At 41.1% G+C, this 18958-nt stretch overlaps 2 protein-coding genes across 2 annotated transcripts in view; one reads left to right on the forward strand and one right to left on the reverse strand.

The window, feature by feature from the left end:
- The window catches only part of ece2a (endothelin converting enzyme 2a), a gene marked incomplete at its 5' end in the record, with an annotated part of 66956 nt that extends 62322 nt beyond the window's left edge, over positions 1-4634 (reverse strand). Inside the window, one exon of the mRNA XM_079217136.1 lies at positions 4475-4634. Coding sequence (XP_079073262.1) covers positions 4475-4634 — 160 coding nt within the window. The remainder of the gene's footprint in view (positions 1-4474) is intronic.
- Positions 4635-9580: 4946 nt separating this feature from the next.
- map6d1 (MAP6 domain containing 1) lies at positions 9581-16516 on the forward strand (the record flags this gene model as incomplete). Its single annotated transcript, XM_079217401.1, has 3 exons — positions 9581-10104; positions 10847-11174; positions 16439-16516. 3 exons carry the CDS (start codon positions 9581-9583, stop codon positions 16514-16516), a joined length of 930 nt encoding a protein of 309 aa, XP_079073527.1.
- Between the last annotated feature and the right edge of the window lie 2442 nt (positions 16517-18958).

Raw genomic sequence — 18958 nt, forward strand, 5'->3', positions numbered from 1 at the left:
CGTCTAATTAGATGTGCCATGCAGCTGCACTAAAAAGAGGTTTTATTATCAATTAGTCTGCCAGTTATACTCTTGATCGATAGTTTGTATTAAATGTTAGAAAATAGTGGTCAATGACATTACAAAATGCCCAAAATGTCAGGAAGTTTGTCAGGAAGTCCTCATTTCAACAGCCATAAATACACCACCTGTAAGTCTTACCATGCAGCCAACCGATAACTCGACCAACCCATAACATAAGCTACAGATGAGGCCATCGGTTGTACAAAAACAGACTGTATTTAGTATTGTGTGTGTGTCTACATGGAATTTGTTCTAAGAAAGCTTGAGTAGTTATTCCCCTGAATGACCCATGTTACCATGCACTTTAAGACAGAAATAATGTGATGCTGAAATGTCGACACTGATGCTAAAACACACTTGTGTTTAGTACTCCTGTGGTCATGAAAGGTAGGTGTTCTTGGTCTGACTCTAGACCAGATGCCCTGACATTAACATGTAGAGAACATAGGCAGATAAGACACTCCCAGGGGAACAACTCGCACACATCTCAGCCCCCATTCGCTGCCGGAGAGCAGAGCCATTACATCATCACCCTGCTCCTTGGAGAACGAGGCATGAGCGCTGACCACTGGCAGACGTGGGGTCATTACATCACTGGCAGCAGCCAAGGGCAAGCCATAAAATAAAGGAGCAGTGGCTGCGTGGCAGGCGGGAACCAGACCGTGTGTGAGCTGATCATCGCTAATGCTCGGTAATGTTGCAAACAGACATATAGGTCAGGTGGAGGTTCAGGAACTGCTTGACGCAATGCTTTGACACACACACCACCCAAGGCCTTCAGCCAGCCCAGCCAGTAATGAGCATTGTTATGTCACATTACGAGGCCGTGTGAGGCACACACAGTGCTTTAATAAGAATATTCCATTATTATCAACATTGGAGTTCACGTCCCATTTAAAAACTGGAACGAGCCATTGGCCTTTTTGTTTAACAGAGTCCTGTTTCATAACTGTAGACCTATTATTAAGCCATCACACATCGATATGTACTGTATGTACATTTCCAATGCAAGTGCATTTTAGGTCTGATTCTCTTTATCATTATTGCAAGATATGTTACAGCCCTCTAAATAAGCAACTTTCTCCATCATTTTGAAGCAGAAACAACACTGATCTAATGTCATTGTGGGTAAAGTGGGTGTCTGAGTGGGCAGTGGAGCTTCTAAACAGGATATCAGAATCAGAATCAGCTTTCATTCTAAACAGGATATGCTATTATGGATGCTTTTACCACCTTTTTAAATCATGAAGGACGAGAGGATCAATACTGTATCTACTAAAAAAAGCACTGTTAGCAAGTATATATATATATATATATATATATATATATATATATATATATATATATATATACAAAAGAAAAAGATACCTCAAAACAGCAGAAAATAATAAGTTTATTTATTAAAGACTATTTTCTGCTGCAGCTTTGATGCAGTAGAGCATTTAGGAGTGAGTAAGCAGAAGAATGATGTAAGAACTAAAATGCCCAAGTTTATTAATATATTACCACATGCAACTGCATGGGATCTGTTGACAATAAGACAAATATAGAATGCCACAAAGAAGAAAGGGGGCATTGTCCTGGATATAGATCGTAATGTCACCATCAAAATGAATTCACTAGAATCACCCATCTCTATTGATCAAAACATTAAATAGAAGAGAATACACTACTATTTGATCATGCAGGTTTCCATTATCTAGATTCAATTCAGATTAACGTAAATATGTTGACATGCAGAGACGGGATTGAACGTGGTTATAGTCGAGATGCCAGGACTACTGAAGGAAAGAAAAAGAAAGAATAATACTGAAAGAATATGGGGAGCAGGAGCAGTGTGATCGTGAAGCCAGTGTCTCCAGATATTAGAAAAGCCAGCCGAACAAAGTGGGGTTGGGAGAAAACAAGGTAAAGTATAAGGTAAAGCCGAGACAGTGTCAGCAAATCACATTTATGAAACTGTGGAAGACATTAAAACTGTCAGATAAACAGAGGACAAAGACAGATTTTTCTTTTCTTTTTTATACGTGAATATACTGAGGAAGACATTAAAACTGTCATCAGCATGCAGCAAAGTGCTCCAGCTCTCCTCTTCTATGCAGCGCTCCCTCGCTGCGATGTACAGATTATCTAAATGGAAATGACCTCCATCTGAAACAGTTGAGTGGCCCAAACCTGATTAGTTATTGAACTACCTTCCATCTTTCCTTTATCCACTCATCACACACAAACAAGTCTTCCTTTACAGTACATTTTGCCTCCTCTCTGCCAAATTATGCCCCAGCACCCCGACATAGCAATATTAAAGTATTGTGTCGTTTTATACGAGACAATAGTCCCTCTAGATTCACAGACTTGGCAAGTGAGGATAGCAGGGAAATGTGTGCAAACACGGACGGCCAAACGCTTCTCAAAGCGCTTGGCCTTCCGTGTACATGTACAATGTACCATCTTTTCAGAAGGCGTCCCTAAAATAGCTGCTTATCTGAGCATCAAAGTTGCTGAAGACGTCTGGTGACAGACACGTGTCATTCCATGGTTTGGCAAGAAGAGAGAGAGAGAGAGGGAGAGAGAGAGAGAGAGAGCGATTTGCCCTCCAAGATGAGAGCTCTCAACCGATATAATGGCTCTTCTTTGGGTTTAAATCAGCGTGCAGAAAGTGCTCTAACCTGCTGTCGGCTGCTGCAATGTAACGCAGGAGAGAGGCAAGAGAAGATATTATATATATATATATATATATATATATATATATATATATATATATATATATATATATATATATATATATATATATATATATTTAATATCCCTGAGCCTATTGCACCTTTGCTGTAGGTGTGTCTATGACGCACATTGAAAAAGTGAGGCTGCATACTATCTGTGTCTGTCTGTCAGTTTATGTTCTCACCGAGAAATGTGTTTCATAATACAGATTTAAAGTAGGGATTTAAAAAATATCTCCAGGTATGATAAACCGGGTGTACTGGCACTATAGTTTTGCAGGAATTAGATAGCAGCAGATTGTCGAGCAAAGAACTTCTGACACACACGCACACGCACACACACGCACGCACGCACGCACGCACACACACAGTCGCCTGTGAGCATGCATAAACAAGGCTCTTATCGGAAAAAGGTAGACCACAGTAGCCCTCTATGCTTCTGTGGAGGTATAACAGTTACAACAAAAGACTTCAAAGCTGGCATTTCAGCATACACACATCCGCGCATAAGTCATCCTATGATAAACCAAAAAAACGCAATATTATTGTGAAACATATTGCCTGCTTTCACAAGTGACTACATCGAAGTGTAAAGCGTCACCTCAGGTAAAAACAAGATGCTTGTATTGATCACGATTAAGTAGAGAAAACAATGAAATATAGAAACTCTGTAATACACAGGTCCATACTAGCTGCACACTCTTTAGATTAATGATTGATGATTAGCAGATACATTCTTTCTCTGGCTTGAAGTAAATACAAAATCAAGAGGCAGAATGTCTGCTATTAGAGTGAGAATGTCTCCACTAGTTTTTGGCTCTCAAGCCAATTGTGTCATATTTTGCACATCTCCAATTCACATGCTGCTTGTTTTACAGAGCGGCAGGGCCATGTAAAACCAGATACTGCATCATGTGATGCAAGCGACAAGGCTAGATCTTTAAGGGAACAGGGACATCTTGTGGACAAATTTGGAGATTTCACTCCAGAGCCAAGGGGATTCAACTTTCTTGGGAAATAAATATTATATTGCCTCTCAAAACTAAGTGATGTCAGACTCAACTCCTCTACATCCTTCACAGAGAGAATACAATCAATACTTTGTATGACTTTGGAACAGAAATAAAAACTCATCAAGGCATCTTCTAGTTCAGTAAAGTCACCAGGATCCAGTCTAAAATGTCTCTAGGATAAAGTATTTAACTTCACTATTTTTGGGGGACAGATTGAAATGTGTCCATAGTGCAGACTACAAAAAACTATCATGCACCGAAAGTTGGCATACAATGCCTAATCAGGCTTTTACTTAAGCTTTTTTGGGTTCTTTGCGTGGCTGCTTGTGTTAGACAGCATTTTACAGATAAGTTATCCAATAAGGATTATGTGAACCAATACTCAGATATCATATTGGCAACAGCATGAAACATTATCAGACAATACTCGTCTCAATTTAAGATTAAATTCTGAAGAGTGAAGAGCACTTCCAGGTGTCAAATATAATTATTCCCAATTCTCAACAACAACAAAAAAGGCTGCGGACAACCATGATGATGGCATCTGACACTCATGATAAATTGGTGACAGGCATAGGGTTGACTTGCAATTTACCAAGACGCCCCAGACGGTGACAATACATTCAGAGAGACGCTTTGTGTCTCGTACAATCAAAATAAGATAAAACTACTAACCAAGTATCAGAATAGAGTCTTCTTTGTGGATGTGTTTTTCCAGAAGAGGCTGGAATTTGGAGAAGGTGCCCAGCCAGTCAAAGCACTGCTCCGTTTTGTATCTTTCATCCCAATAGTCAATGTCTTGGTATCTGGAGTTTTCATCCGGCAGGTAATCCATATTCTATGTGACATGTAAATATAACAAAAAAACATCAATCTTGTATCTATTTCACAAAGGACAGTGAAGTGCTTACATTTTGCTCTAGATTTATTTTAGCTTTGATCCAGGAACCTATGTATTCATATTATGATCTCATTATGTGGCCAAAACCATCCATTTCATTATAATGCGCTATGTGATCCTAAGTCATTACTGCAGTAGCATGATGGATGTAGCGGCGTAGTGCCCAGGGTTTACTAAAAGGTGATGAAACGTGTTAAAAGTGCACTCCGCCGTGCAGAGAGAGAGAGTAGCCCTGGTGTGCGAAGTTAGACAAGACCACCGTGCCAAATGTTACAATGACGTCCCACCACATCACGAGAGCCGTACAGGCAGCAACATCGCAGAGTTTCAGAAAACTGAACGTGGAAGAATGGGACATAAATGGGAATGACCCAGCCACTGAACTTAATAATGCACTTTATTTCGTATGATGTTCGGTGACACAATAAGATAAAGAATACAGTATGAATTTTATTTGAAAAAGAAGTTGTGGCAAGTGCATTTTATTTTTTTTAGAAAAAAAAGAGCTCAGTGACACAATGATGTCACGTGACGTCACGTGCCAGATAGGGGCCCCAGTGTAACCCGCACTATTTCTCCATTCTGAACGGAATAGGCTCGCGTCACTGCTGCCTTATGATTAGGGATGGGTATCGTTTGTGTTTTTTTTTGATACCGGTGCTAAAACGATACTTTTAAAACGATACCGGTGCCTAAACGGTGCCTGAACCGATACTTTTTTTTTGCCAAGGCAATTCTTTTTCTTCAAATTGAACAATATTATTAGTTGTTTAAAGTATACTATAGATACAAATAAATAAGCACTGTGTGTGAGCGCTGGAAGCCCCGCCCCCTCGAGCCCCGCTCTATTTAATGTGCCGCAGCGTGCAAACATGACCTGGTCGCGCTGCCCTCACCATGGAGGAATCAAGCACGTCTCCCCCGAATCCCCTGCCAATCAATAAAAAGAAATGGGCTACACGAATAGCCAATCAGAAAAACGTAAAAAAAAAAGAAAAAAAAAGAAAACTATAGTACTATAGAGTTAATTTACGTGACAGATATTTGCACAAAACAGACTCCACAGTCATTATGTGTTATTTGTAACAACTTTATTTCAAAGGAAAGGCAATTTGCTGACTTCCTGGTTCAACACATAAACAACAAGCGACGTTTCCACTCGCGTGGATTATTTCCCAGAAAAGACTCAACAACGTCTAGTCCGGTATGTTTTGACCAGAGACTTTAGACGAGAAGGTTAGACATTGAACTGCAGAATTAAACAATGCGGCATTCACGAGGACAGCGACGTGTTCTCTTGCTATTCTCAACATCTGCTGTAACGACGACAACAGGAGACGCTTTCGGCCGAAAGTCGCCAGTTAACATGGTCGCCTGTTAAACCGTAACACCCAACCCTACTTATGATTGGGGCATTTCATGACTCCACATCGGCCTATGTGGCAACTAAACCGAGAGTGGACGCGACGAGCAGACGTAAACACAAGCAGACAAGCTGAGGCAGAGAGAGATTCAGGCAGGAGGAGCAGGCGGAGCAATGCGGAGGAAGCTCTGCTGCCGCGAGTAGCTACACGGCCCAGCTTCGGTTACGCCGCCAGTTCAAACTTTAAAAAAAAAAGTCAGACAGCTACAGGCCCCGCACAGAATGTGCTTTGACTTCCTTATTTTTGATTTGGCTACTTACAATTTCCTGGTCTCTGTCCAGCAGCCAGTAAAAACACGCCGGTTCGTCGCTGTGATGTGCCCACGTGTTGTAGTCGGACGGCGTTGCCGCTGTAGCGCCCCAGGCAGCGTGGGTACCGATGAGAACTGCAGACGCATCTTCTAAAACAAAAATAAATCATGGTGAGAAACTAAAGTGAGTCAAGAGGAATTATTAGTTTGAAGAGAGACGTATTTCCTTGTTGATGTTAGTAAATGATTCAGAGAAGGCGGAACGTTATGATTTAACTCGTTCGTGCTTAAGCCTGGGAATAAAATTAATCGGGGATAGGGTTTAAAAACCATGGATTTAACAAAGTGATCAAGAGCAACCAAATTCGTTATTGCACACGACTTGCACACCAAATACAACAGGCTGTTAGTATGTTATCTAGTTAAACGTTGTTTGACAGTGCTCTTTATTGTAAATAGCCTTATAATATTATCCCAATACACCTGAAACATGCTGTCCCACAAACAAAAGTATATGTTTATTGTTGGTCTGCTATTACATCATATTATGCTTGTATATAATGTACATCTACAATGTGTTAGTTATTCAAATTGTATTCCCTTATAAACAAGCATTTATCTTACCTCTTGCTTTTTGAGGTCAACTTCCTGTTCAATGCTGACCAAACACCCCACGTGATGTCACAGGAATTATGTGATGTGACTCGTCATTTTAATTTTGTTTTACTTTATTACACAAGATTCCCCCGAGGCCAGATGATACCGAGCCAATTTAAGCACATGGTGGACTTTAATGACAGTACTTCGAATAATGTTTTTTCCAGTGAATGTGAGTCACATTTTTCTTTTGTATTGCATGTATTGGTAATAACAATATCTTAATCTTATATATATATATATATATATATATATATATATATATATATATATATATATATATATATATATATATATATATATATATTAATATAGGGTAAATTTTCTGCATATTTAGTTTTTTACTTTTTGTACATTTTGCTGTTAATACTTCTGTACTTCTAGATAAGCAAGGTAGGACTTTTACATGTAATGAGTATTTTTAGTTTTAAATTAATAATTGTACTAGGTAAAAGGTATTTTTTTATATATAATGTAAGAAAAATAAATACATCCACTCACAGTTCATCTACATTAAAAATAAAAAAATCCCTCAGAGTAATGTCACATATTCCCCTGCAGATGGAAGTATAACACTGCTTATTTGTATTTATTTGTTTGACTGTTTACTAGATAATAATCATTAGCGCTATAAGAAATTAAATGATAACCTAACCAGTCATTCTTTTTTTTAAATCTTTATTATCTGACAATCATAATACAAAACCTATGCAATCTATCACTGAAAGTATACGGTGTGAAGATGAAGTGGCTCTGTGCTGCCTCGCCTTGTTCCTTCTCTGTGAACAGCTTACAGAGGGACATTCTCATGCATTCAGTGCATTAAATGCCATCCTGTCAACTTAATGCATATCCCTCCATTTCACACTCACTGAACTGTAATCAACTGTAATTTTCTACATAAACTTGGCCAGTGCATTTTGTCTCCAGTCGTTTTAGGGCTTCTGTCTTTTATTGCCAAACCTCCATTATTGGGAAATTATATTTATCTCAGAAGAATCAGAGCACTTCTGAGCCTCTTCATTCATTTCTAATACCATGTGAAAGGCAGACTACACTTTTTTTTTCTTTTAAAGAAAGGCTTGCTGTTTTTACTTTTCTAAAAATCCCTCATACCTAAACAGCAAAATAGGAAATTCACTTTAATTTCTCTGAAAACAATCCATGTGAGCGACTACGACCTGCCACCCTGCAGTTACAGTATATTTACTTTCGGGCAACTCTCTGGTGCCAAAGGAAAGTTAAACTACTTCATCAGTCAATACTAAAAGTAAACATGGTTTCCAATCCGTTTCAACAAAGAACTAAGCCTTTTTTCTAAAGAGGACAAAAAGAAAACAAGTTTGTTGGTCTCTAAAGTATAATCTGTCCTAAAATGAGCAGACACCCGCACAAGGAAACTGTGATTCCCAACATCCAACATGCGTTCCGGTGTAACAACTATCTTAGGGGGAATGTCACGATGGGCCCTGAACCCTCCCAGAGCCACATGTGGGATGGATGTAAACTCACACAGTAGAAATGTCGACTTGTAAGAAAAGCACAAGTGTTACTAATAACATCAACAATGTATTTGTTTTCTATTCAAGCGTTCCAGTAAGCCGTGACAGTGTGACATTGTACTGTCATACAAAATAACTGGACCCTGAAACTGAGGCAGCTAATTGGAATTCAGCAATCTTTCATTTCATTGTTTACACATGATTTTCTGTGACTTGTCAAAATGTCTTCTTTGGATCTACTGTTGTTCTCCTTCATGATAACTTCCTCTTCATTCTAATATCTGCACTATGTGAACATTTCAGTGCTGTTTGATTCACATCCAGTCTAATTTTGAAGCAAGCAATTACATGGGATACTTTGTTAGCCGAAAATAAAAAATATATAAATAATGGCATTGAAGCTGTGTTATTTTGTATTGAACCCCATGACCTCAATGGAAAGGAAGCAGGTTCACCATGCAAGACATGGTAAAGAGTAACCTGATAAATAAATATATTCACCACACACTCTCCATAATGGGGTCACCAGGTTTGATGAGTAAGTTGAATCTATACCCGCTCTGCCAACCTGAACAGTGGGTAGGACGCTGCATCATAATTATGTAACCCCGTGCAGTAAAAGTAAAGTACAGTAATATCGCCAATGGAACGTGGAGAAACCATAACACTGCTCCGGTTCAAGACTTTTATTGCACAAGTGGCTGGAGACGACGATTTCTTTGGTTGCTTTTTTTTTTTTATAACTCGGCTGATGCGGAGAATAATGTGCTCCAGATTCCTCTGCATAGTGGAGGCACTACAGACCACGTGAGAGGAATATTCAACGACAGCCTCCGACAGACCGGCTCATCTCTGCTGTTCTCCTCTGCTGCTGACATGGACTCTTGGACACTGTATTTTCTCAGCTTCCCACGATCGGACGCGGAGGGAGGGCGATACTCTGTCTGAATGTAACCTTTGATCTGTTGCCCTTTTCTCTCCGTTTTCTGTTCTTTCTGTTTGCTTTTCTTCTTCTCTTCTCCACAAGTTAAACCAGTTAAGGGAGCTATGGCTTGGCCGTGCATCAGCAGAGTGTGCTGCCTGGCTCGTTTCTGGAACCAGTTCGACAAATCGGACCTCTCTGTCCCGCTCACCATCCAGAACTACTCGGACATCACCGAGCAGGAGGTGCGATCCGTCACCAAACAGGTCTCCGCCTCGGAGCGCGCACCCGGGAATAACTACTCGACCCCGGACCAGCGTGCCGCCGGCGCTCCTCCTCCGGGGATCCGAGGGTCTTTCAGGGCACGAAAGGAGCCCAGTTACAAGCCTCGGGAGGACTACCAGCCGCCCACAGTGCCTTTCCCCAGTGTTACCCAGTACAAACAGGATTACAAACCCTGGCCCATTCCAAGGAAGGAGACTTTCCCTTGGATTAGTAACGGGGGCAGCAGGGCAGAGGGTGTTTCGGACAACAACCCGGGGAACAGTTACCACAGCCAGGCACACCCGGGGGACAGAGAGGAGCGGAGCAGGGGGCAGAGATGGGGAGATCAGCAGGTGATGGAGGAGAGCAACACCAGCTCATACAGGTAGGGAATGTCTTCCTCCGCTTGTTTCAGCACCTGTCGCTGTTCACTGTGGGCTGGCGATATAATGCATGATGCCGGTTTGATGCTTAATTAGATGTGTTTTAATAATGCATTGGCTTCCAGGGCCGACCCAGCATGGAAGGGCTCATCCATAATTCTCCTTGTATATTTTATATTCATATAAGTCTGAGCTAAAGTAGGAATATTGGATTTTTGATTTTAGCTTGTGTCGACAGGACGTTTTAGAGCAGTGATCACAACCTTTTTGGCCGACGACCCTTTAGAAACAAGCAAAGTCTAGTTTTCTTGCAATGATATATGTTCAAAATTACAAGCAGTGCATCTAAAGAATGTCAGATTTACTCTATATTTCTGTTAATAATCTTGTGAGCCCTCAGATTTTGCTTGTGATCCCTTGGTTGGTCCAGACACCCAGGGACTTATAGAAATAACCTATGATAATTAAAGGGGGATTTTTAGAGGCTGAGATGTCTGGACTTTTAGTCAAGCTCCAAAAACACTGGATCCTACACTAATGCAAAGTATGCATCTTCCAGACTTTATGATGCTCCCCCAATATTTCAGAAGACATTATAAAACTCTTTATTACAAGCTAACTCCCCAAGTAAAGTGATTTTCGTATGTGATCTTCTCAGTAGAATGTCCCTTTAAGTCCCACTTAGAGGCTCAGTACGAGCAAACGTTTGTCTATCAGCCACCTGATGCATCGCTCTTCCTCCAGGCAAGAGTACAGGCCATGGACGGGGGTGAGACCAGCTAAAAATACGAGGAAAAATACTCCAGCTCAATACTCCAGCCCGGGGACAGAGGCCACCCGCGACCCGCGCGAGACCAGCTACCAGGCTGCCTACAGTGGGGAGGGCCACAGATCCATAGGACTGCATCAGGTGGAAAACGATATCACATCAGCTGCCTCCAACATTCAACCTGCTGCTGTCCCCCAGCCCACCCCCACTGCTATGCAAGCTGGCAGGTCACCCATCCCCTCCAGCCTCCAGCAGAGCGTCCCGCCTGAGACGACCGAGTTCAGTAGAACAATCACGGGAGAGGTAAGCAAAGACAGAAGTGTTGTTCAGATGGTGTATTTTCTTCCATACATTAGAGCAAAAGCTGGTGTCAATCCTTCTGCTGGAGCGGCATAGAGTGCATTACTAACACAGCTATAGGTTCAAAGAGCTCATTGAGGAGCTACAGGTGTATATATTGCAGCATCCTCCTCCAGAAAGTCTTCTGGTCTCATCTCCCTGGTTGCCTGTTCCTGTTGGGGCGTTTCGGATAAGTGATACAGCATTCTGTCCTAAAGCAGCTTCAAAGTGACCCAGCTGTTCAAAACAGGCCATGTACGGTGTTAGGTAACACTCTATGGTGCTACACTCATTATTTTGACCTGAATAGAGCAGGCTTGATGAGAACAAAAACTTAAATGAGTATACAACTGTGGTCCAAAAGTCAGAAAAACTAACAAACCTGGAGACAAATGAATTAATATCTATCTAAAAATAAACCATTCTTGGTATTTTTTTCTAACATTTTGAAGGAAAGAAATCTAACATATTTAATTAATTATATATATAATTATTATTTAATTACACAAACAATCTTAATCTATATTTGGAGTTTATGTTTTCAAGGAACAATGTTTTTTTCCGGCCTAGAGACAATACTATAATATAATGCAATACAAAGTCACACCTAAAGTAAAAAAAACAGTTGGAAAATCACATAAATACTCCCACAATTGTACATTAGGTCCCAGAATTGTGCTCTCGGATGTAAAGAGACAGTAAGATGCACCCGCAAAGAACCAGATGTCTGATTGAAGCATAACTTACGACAACAAGGCAAGAGGATTTACTCAGGAAGCTGAAAACTCATCAGTTGAGTCAGGTTGTTCTAGATTATCGCATGATAAACTGGGTGAGATTCTTCCTCAATTTGTTGCTTGTGGTGAGAAATAAACATGATGAGAAAGCGCTCAAATGTCTAAGTATTTTATTGAACAGACACTTTCAGCTGAATGGATAGAGCTCCTTCTCCACAGATGATGCGGAGGTCTAACAACAAGTCAAGGATCTAACAGAGTATTATACGCCTCGCAGCTGCGCGTTATCTCGTCCCCCCTCTCCCCTTGCAGACATCCTCCTTTTTCTGATGGCGTTGAGGCACCAAGATCACAGGCCTTGGTAAGTGCTAAAGTTTTCATGGGAAAGGGTTAGTTTGTGAGGTCAGGATGAGATTACAGCACAACAGACAGAATACATTTGTTATTGGAGTTAAGATGGCGCCGTCTGCATGCACACCATGTTCAGAGTTAAGTGATACAAGTTACATCTAAAAGAACAGGATACATATCCACAACAATTCCCCCTTTGGTCATTATTATTTTGGCCATTCAAATATTTACAATTTATCGAAACATCAGCACATATTACCCAAAATGGTTTACATATGCACATCAATAATCAATAAGGTTAAGGCATTAGCTGGTTTTGCAAGTTGTAAGCAACTCTATGTTGTAGCAAGATAGAGACATGTTAACATGGTATTTCAACATGGTAAAATAAATCTCCTGAGATGAGGTGGAACACAGACATCAGGCAGGTCAGCTGTTTTGCGTGACAGTAAGTGAAACAGATTTGTGGGAATCTCCAGAGTTTTAGTGCCATCCCTCTTCCCCGCCCACACTCCTCAGTGCCATCTGCCAGTGGATAGCCGGGGCTGGTCTGGGCCGGGCCGGGTCAGGCGGATTTGTCTATGCACACTTTGTAGCAATAAATCGCACAATGAAATGGATCTGGAAAGGTTAGAAAATGTGTTTTTGTGGAAAAAGGGTTGCAGCAACCACTGAGGACCTCAATACTTGTGTTTTTTTTAGGAACCTGAGAAACATTTACACTCTACTTTAGTGGATATATAGTGGATATTTTATAGGCAGTTTCCAGTATTTTGTAGACTCCATAATTTCAAATTTGACTACTTTTAGGTTAATAAATTAATACATGTTGAATTATTTTCCCACCAGAATGTTATTCTGGCAAGGTGCAGAATCAATAGCCAGTGAAAACCATATATCTCAGAACTCTAATGAGAGCTACTCGGTGGGTTGAGTAAATTATCTCACTTCTTCAGCATGGCTGTTATTCTTTGCTCATAAGAAGTTGACTTTGTAGACTTACATGGTTTTCATAGGATAAAGTCATTCATGTTGACCACAATTTACAGACGATATCACTGACTAACAGTGGCGGGCCGTGCAATTTATACCTAGGCCTGCTGTCTGATATCGTATACATAAATACACGAATGACGGGATGCTGTTCGGCGCGCCCCCTCCCTGGCCGTCACCATATGTTTAACCGGCGGAGAGAGAGAAGAGACACATAGAAAGAAACAGAGGTGAGATTTGCTTGGATAAAGAGCGTTAAGGAGCGTGCTTGAGGGAGACCAGCGAGCTGGCCAGACCAGACGCAGACAGACAGGCAGAATAAACACAGGAGACAGGAGCTGTGCAATGAGAAAATAAACTAATAGGGAAAAATAATTATAATACATGTAGTGTATTTGTGAAAACCAATAACATTATAAAATATATATAACTTAATTATATATTTTTTTTAAAGGCCAGCAGAGAAGGCTTAGCAGGCCCTGATGGCCCGCCACTGCTGACTAAGTGATTTTAAATTAATACATACAATGTGAAAATTCAAACAATAAAAAAGGAGTTTTATTTTGGTTTTGTCAAGTTTTTCTTTGGGAAGGGAGACTTTGATTTCTTACCTCAGTATTATTAAAATCCTCCTTGAGTTTGTCTGCAGTCCTGCATCCTGCATCTCCAGAACCTTCAGGTTTAGCTGATTTTAAATAATTATTTGCAGAATTTTCTGAAAAATGACTGATCAATTAAGCCGCTATAACCCTCAATATCCTGTGTGGCGGTGATGGAGGTCGAAGTGAGAGATGTCAATGGCGGGACACAGACTATTAATAACCCTGGCCCAGTTGGAGTGAGAGTTTACGGCACATTAAGAAGGGACGTGCTGCTGGCAGTATGTTCGGCTGAGCATTGCAGTAGGTAACACACACACACACACACACACACACACACACACACACACACACACACACACACACACACACACACACACACACACACACACACACACACACACACACACACACACACACACACACACTCTGCCAGTGCAACACAAACCAGCTTGGCAGCAATTTAAGTTGATCTTAGATAATCCACCCCGGTCACTGCCGACTCATCATTGACTCACCAGCCCCCAGCAGAGGTGTCTGACCAAGCATAACACATCCCACTCCAGTATGCCTTACACTGGGTCATGGCGCTCTGCCGGTATTCTTCTTTTAGGGCACTCTCAGTTTGTGATGCCATCCTGGAAAATACAAGACTGCACTAAACTGTGTTTTTACCAGTAGAGAGGCTTCCTCCTTTAGCAAAGAACACAACAGACCGCCTGTTCCCAATATTAAAACATTTAACTCCAGAATTAGCTGCTGAAATCAGAGTTAATCTGCTCTCGACGATAAAGGAATTGAGCAGTCATGTAATTCTCATTTTTGCTCAAATCAATCTTTCAAATTGTGTGCTCCCCCACCTATAACACAAAATCCATCTCAACAGATGAAAGCTGTCTCTAATGTCGTGACACACAGCAGAGAATTGAACGATTGATTAGGACACGCTGATGCTTCTAATGATGAGAGACGTGTTTTCTTGAACTCACTGAACTTGCAAACCTAATTTAAAACATTTCAGCGAGAGGTTGTTGTGAGCTGTCAGCTGAGATAATTAACCTGCGTTTAACCTGAAACCCAACATGTCTGGCATAAATGAGTGCAGCCGTGAACTCTCAGCCCAGTTGTGTGCGTTAGGAATCAGGCTAGCAACTGCACCCACATGCAAACAGATTTGTAAGGATTGACTGTCAGGTGTTTGTGTGTCAGGGATGAGCAAGACAAAACACACTTACCATGCAGAGTGGAAACTTCAGTAGGAAACTCTTGTTATGACAAATTCTTGGTTTTTGTAAAGTCAGCTTAGAGTCAGCAGCACCCCCCCACCCGTTATTTAAAAATGTACTCAGCACACAGGCAGCCCTGTTTGACTTCTGGATACAATTCATAACAGTGCTATGTTTTCACATGGCAGCAACAGATGCACAATAAAGTGTGGAAATGCTGCTCACAATGGCCTTAACTGCATAAAGAGATAGAAAGCCTGCAGAGACAATGCAGCCTAAAATTAACATTCCTGTTACTCCCTTTTCTCTCTCTCTCTCTCCATTTAACAAGAGGCAAGGCCCCCGATTGTTCTTTTTTCCCACGCTGCCTGAGACTGTATAGAGGGTGAGCCCTGTGCCAAGTTGGCAGGAGTCTGGCAGGGAGGAGAGGATTGTAAGAGGAGGGGAAAGGCAAAATAAGGTTGATGGAAAAGAGACAAAGCTAGGGGGGAAAGATGAGGAAAGAGGAAGCTTGTGATAGATAGGTGACACAGAGAAAGAGAGAGAGAGAGAGAGAGAGAGAGAGAGAGAGAGAGAGAGAGAGAGAGAGAGAGAGAGAGAGAGAGAGAGACACACGTCGGGGAGGGGTTAGTGAACACCATTTGATGGATTATCTGTTCAAGTGCGATGTTGCACCGAGCTGCAGTCTTCTTTGGCACCAATCTAATTTAGGAGAGAGGCCGACCTGGCTGACACACAGAGCAGAAAAGCCGGAGTGAGTGAGTGAGTGTGTTGTTGTGTGTGTGGAAGTGAATTCACTCACACTAACGTAAATTGCCATCTCTGCCACCCACTGCGCCATGTAGTCACAATCAAACTGTGCTGGGACAGCAAGTCGTCAATCTCTCCAAAGTCCAGCGCTCCAATAGTCTGATGAAAGCTGCCTCACTCCACAGCTACGTATGTGAACAGAAGTAGACCGATCCAATGTGCTTTGACCGATCCAATCATTGCTAAAATTAATAGAATCTAGGCGACTTTCTTTTTTTTTTTTTTTTTAATCTGCCACAGCCATAGATTCTGGTCAGGCTTTGAGAACAGCTGCCATCAGCAGAACCGAGCAGCGCTAAGCAGGAAATAGCAACACAGTCCAGGCTGCTGGCTCTCTGACAGCAGAGGCAGAGCTGATGCTTCTTGACGGCACAGCCAACACCAGTCTCCTCTCATTTCATGGGTCCAGTGTGAGCACCACAGCTGCCCTCTCTGGTCTAATCTCCCTGATCACCTTTAAAGCTGCCGTTATACCTGCATGTCTCTTTCTCTCTCTTTCTATTTTGTCTCAGGAACATCTGGTGCAGACCAAATTCCCTCCGAACTCTTCTGCCGTCTTTCAAAGCGGGCCGAGGGTCTTCAACATCTGACAGCTGCTCCGAGTTCCAACCATTCCACTTTGATCGGTTTTAAGGAATTAGGGGGAATGATTCGAGTTCATTCCACAACACAAGAATCTATGCAAGGGAATGTACATTGTTGTGTAGCCTGTGGAGCTGCAGCGGCAGTATCCCAAGTGGAGACTGATAGATAGACGGACCCCACTTTTACACTCTGTCCTGCCCCCGTTATATGGAAATGAATATGCATGAACTAAAGACAAGCTATTGTTTATGCTGTTATATATATGCACAAAAACAGGCTGCTTTTTGAGAGAGAGAGAGAGAGAGAGAAAGAGAGAGAGAGAGAGAGAGAGAGAGAGAGAGAGAGAGAGAGAGAGAGAGAGAGAGAGAGAGAGAGCGAGAGCTGATTTTCCTTTGTTGTACAGAATATTGAGTATGCTCGAATAGTGAATGACGTGGTTGGTCAAATGTGGAAGCTGAGACTATTTTGCCCTTTGGTGTTCTGCTAGAAATCTGCTAGAAAATAAGTTATTTATTTCCTCAGTATTGTTCAGTCTGTTATTTTGTAAATCTATTGTTAAAGAAAATACATCAAATATATAATGTAATTGAAATTACAATAAAAGAATATTCGGTTCTTAACACTTTCTATGGTCTATTGGTTCCATTTATCATTCGTATTTTTCTGTTCTGGGTGTTATTAGTCATTAGAGGATTGTATTAATAGAGTATAGTACAGGAAGTGACGACACGGTTTTTTAGGCCTCGGCAAGTTGTTTGTTCGTAGTATGTCAGGTATATATATATATATATATAAAAAAAAAAAAAAAACGTGTCGTCACTTCCTGTTAGTGGTGTCCAGCTAAGCGGATGATTTTGGTCTCAGATTAAGACCTAAAACAAATACAAGAGAGGTGAATGGAATATTATTTGTGGTGCTACCAGAAATGCATTTTGATTTCGAGAAGTAGTTTAAGTGAGTAATTTTGGTAGATGTGCTCATTTGTATTCGGTCCTACAATTACGTAGATAAGATCGATACCACTGTCAGAGAGCCACCTCAGTTGTGTCTGGATGGCAGCAGAACTATTCAAAAACAGATATTTGAAAACTTGGTCTCATTAAACCAAATTGAAATGTGTTTTTGTAATATGGGTGAACTGGCCCTTTAACTCGTATGACAGCTGCCTACATCACAATCAAGAGATACTTCAGTTCATTGTTCACAATTATGTTTTGTTCTCTTAAACAATCCAACGCAAACAAACAAGTACTCTCGTTTGTAAGAAACAACTCAGCTAGAGTTTTTCTTTGTTTATTACAAGAATATTGATTATATTTTTGGTTTGCACTGAAACATGAAAATACAATGCTTGGGTAACCTTCTACACTAATTTGGTTGAACAGGCATCACAACCACTCGCCAAATACTTCCACTCGTCCAATCATCGACACATTAACATAATGCAAAGCTCCACATGAGACAGAAATACCAACACGACATCAGCCGACGAAACACACACGAGCACTCACTTACCATCAAATTATGATGACTACAACCACTATCCACACATTGTTTTTACACACACACACACACACACACACACACACACACACACACACACACACACTACTGTTAGGGCATTATTGTTCGCAGTTATTGTCATTAGATAAAAAAATACAACAGAATTGGAAAAAAACACCATCTATTTCTTATTGGTCATATACACTGTGCACATCACATGATTGATACATCATGGTTGTTAACCAGAACACTTAAAAGCACTTTCAACTGGCTATCAGACTGGGTTCACGAAGGAGAGAAGATAAATACTGAGAGCGACGTCTTGAATTTATAATGATAGTATGATTTGCTAATTAGACTATTAGCTGTGTCTAGTTAAGTCAAACATGGGGTTTGTCATAACCCGTCATAATCTGTCTGCAACGGGAAAATATGAAACATGAATCAGTCACCTCTTCTGAACAGCCTTTAAAAAAGAAAAACCAGCGGTATTGTAAGAACCATAATTACCTCTGCCAGGTTACACTGAAACACATCAAAGGATGTTCGCAGTGACGAATCATTGGTTGCCATAGCAATGGCACTTTTGGAATAATCTCTCTTTTCTTTGCCCGAAGCGCCCACCTGACATCAATGTGATCGATAGAGAACTCTAACACTCAGATGTTCGTTAGTGTTTCCAACTTGTTGTAAATCTGTGGTCCACCGACTCTGTGACAGTAGGCTAAGGAATTAAGGAGGGAACGGCTGTGTGGTGTCGTCTTTTAGCCCTGGAAGTCACTCGGGCTTCATTTCCCTGGTGACTGGCTGGCTGTCTAGCATGAAACACTTCATCATTAAAATAATGTTGTTATGAGGTAAGCGAGAGCACAGCAGCGTCTCAAAATCAAATGTTCCACGATGCTGCTTCTCCAAACATTAGGAGTAACATGTCACAATATACC

Source organism: Taurulus bubalis (genome assembly GCF_910589615.1).
Source record: "Taurulus bubalis genome assembly, chromosome: 1".
Classification (NCBI taxonomy): domain Eukaryota; kingdom Metazoa; phylum Chordata; class Actinopteri; order Perciformes; family Cottidae; genus Taurulus; species Taurulus bubalis.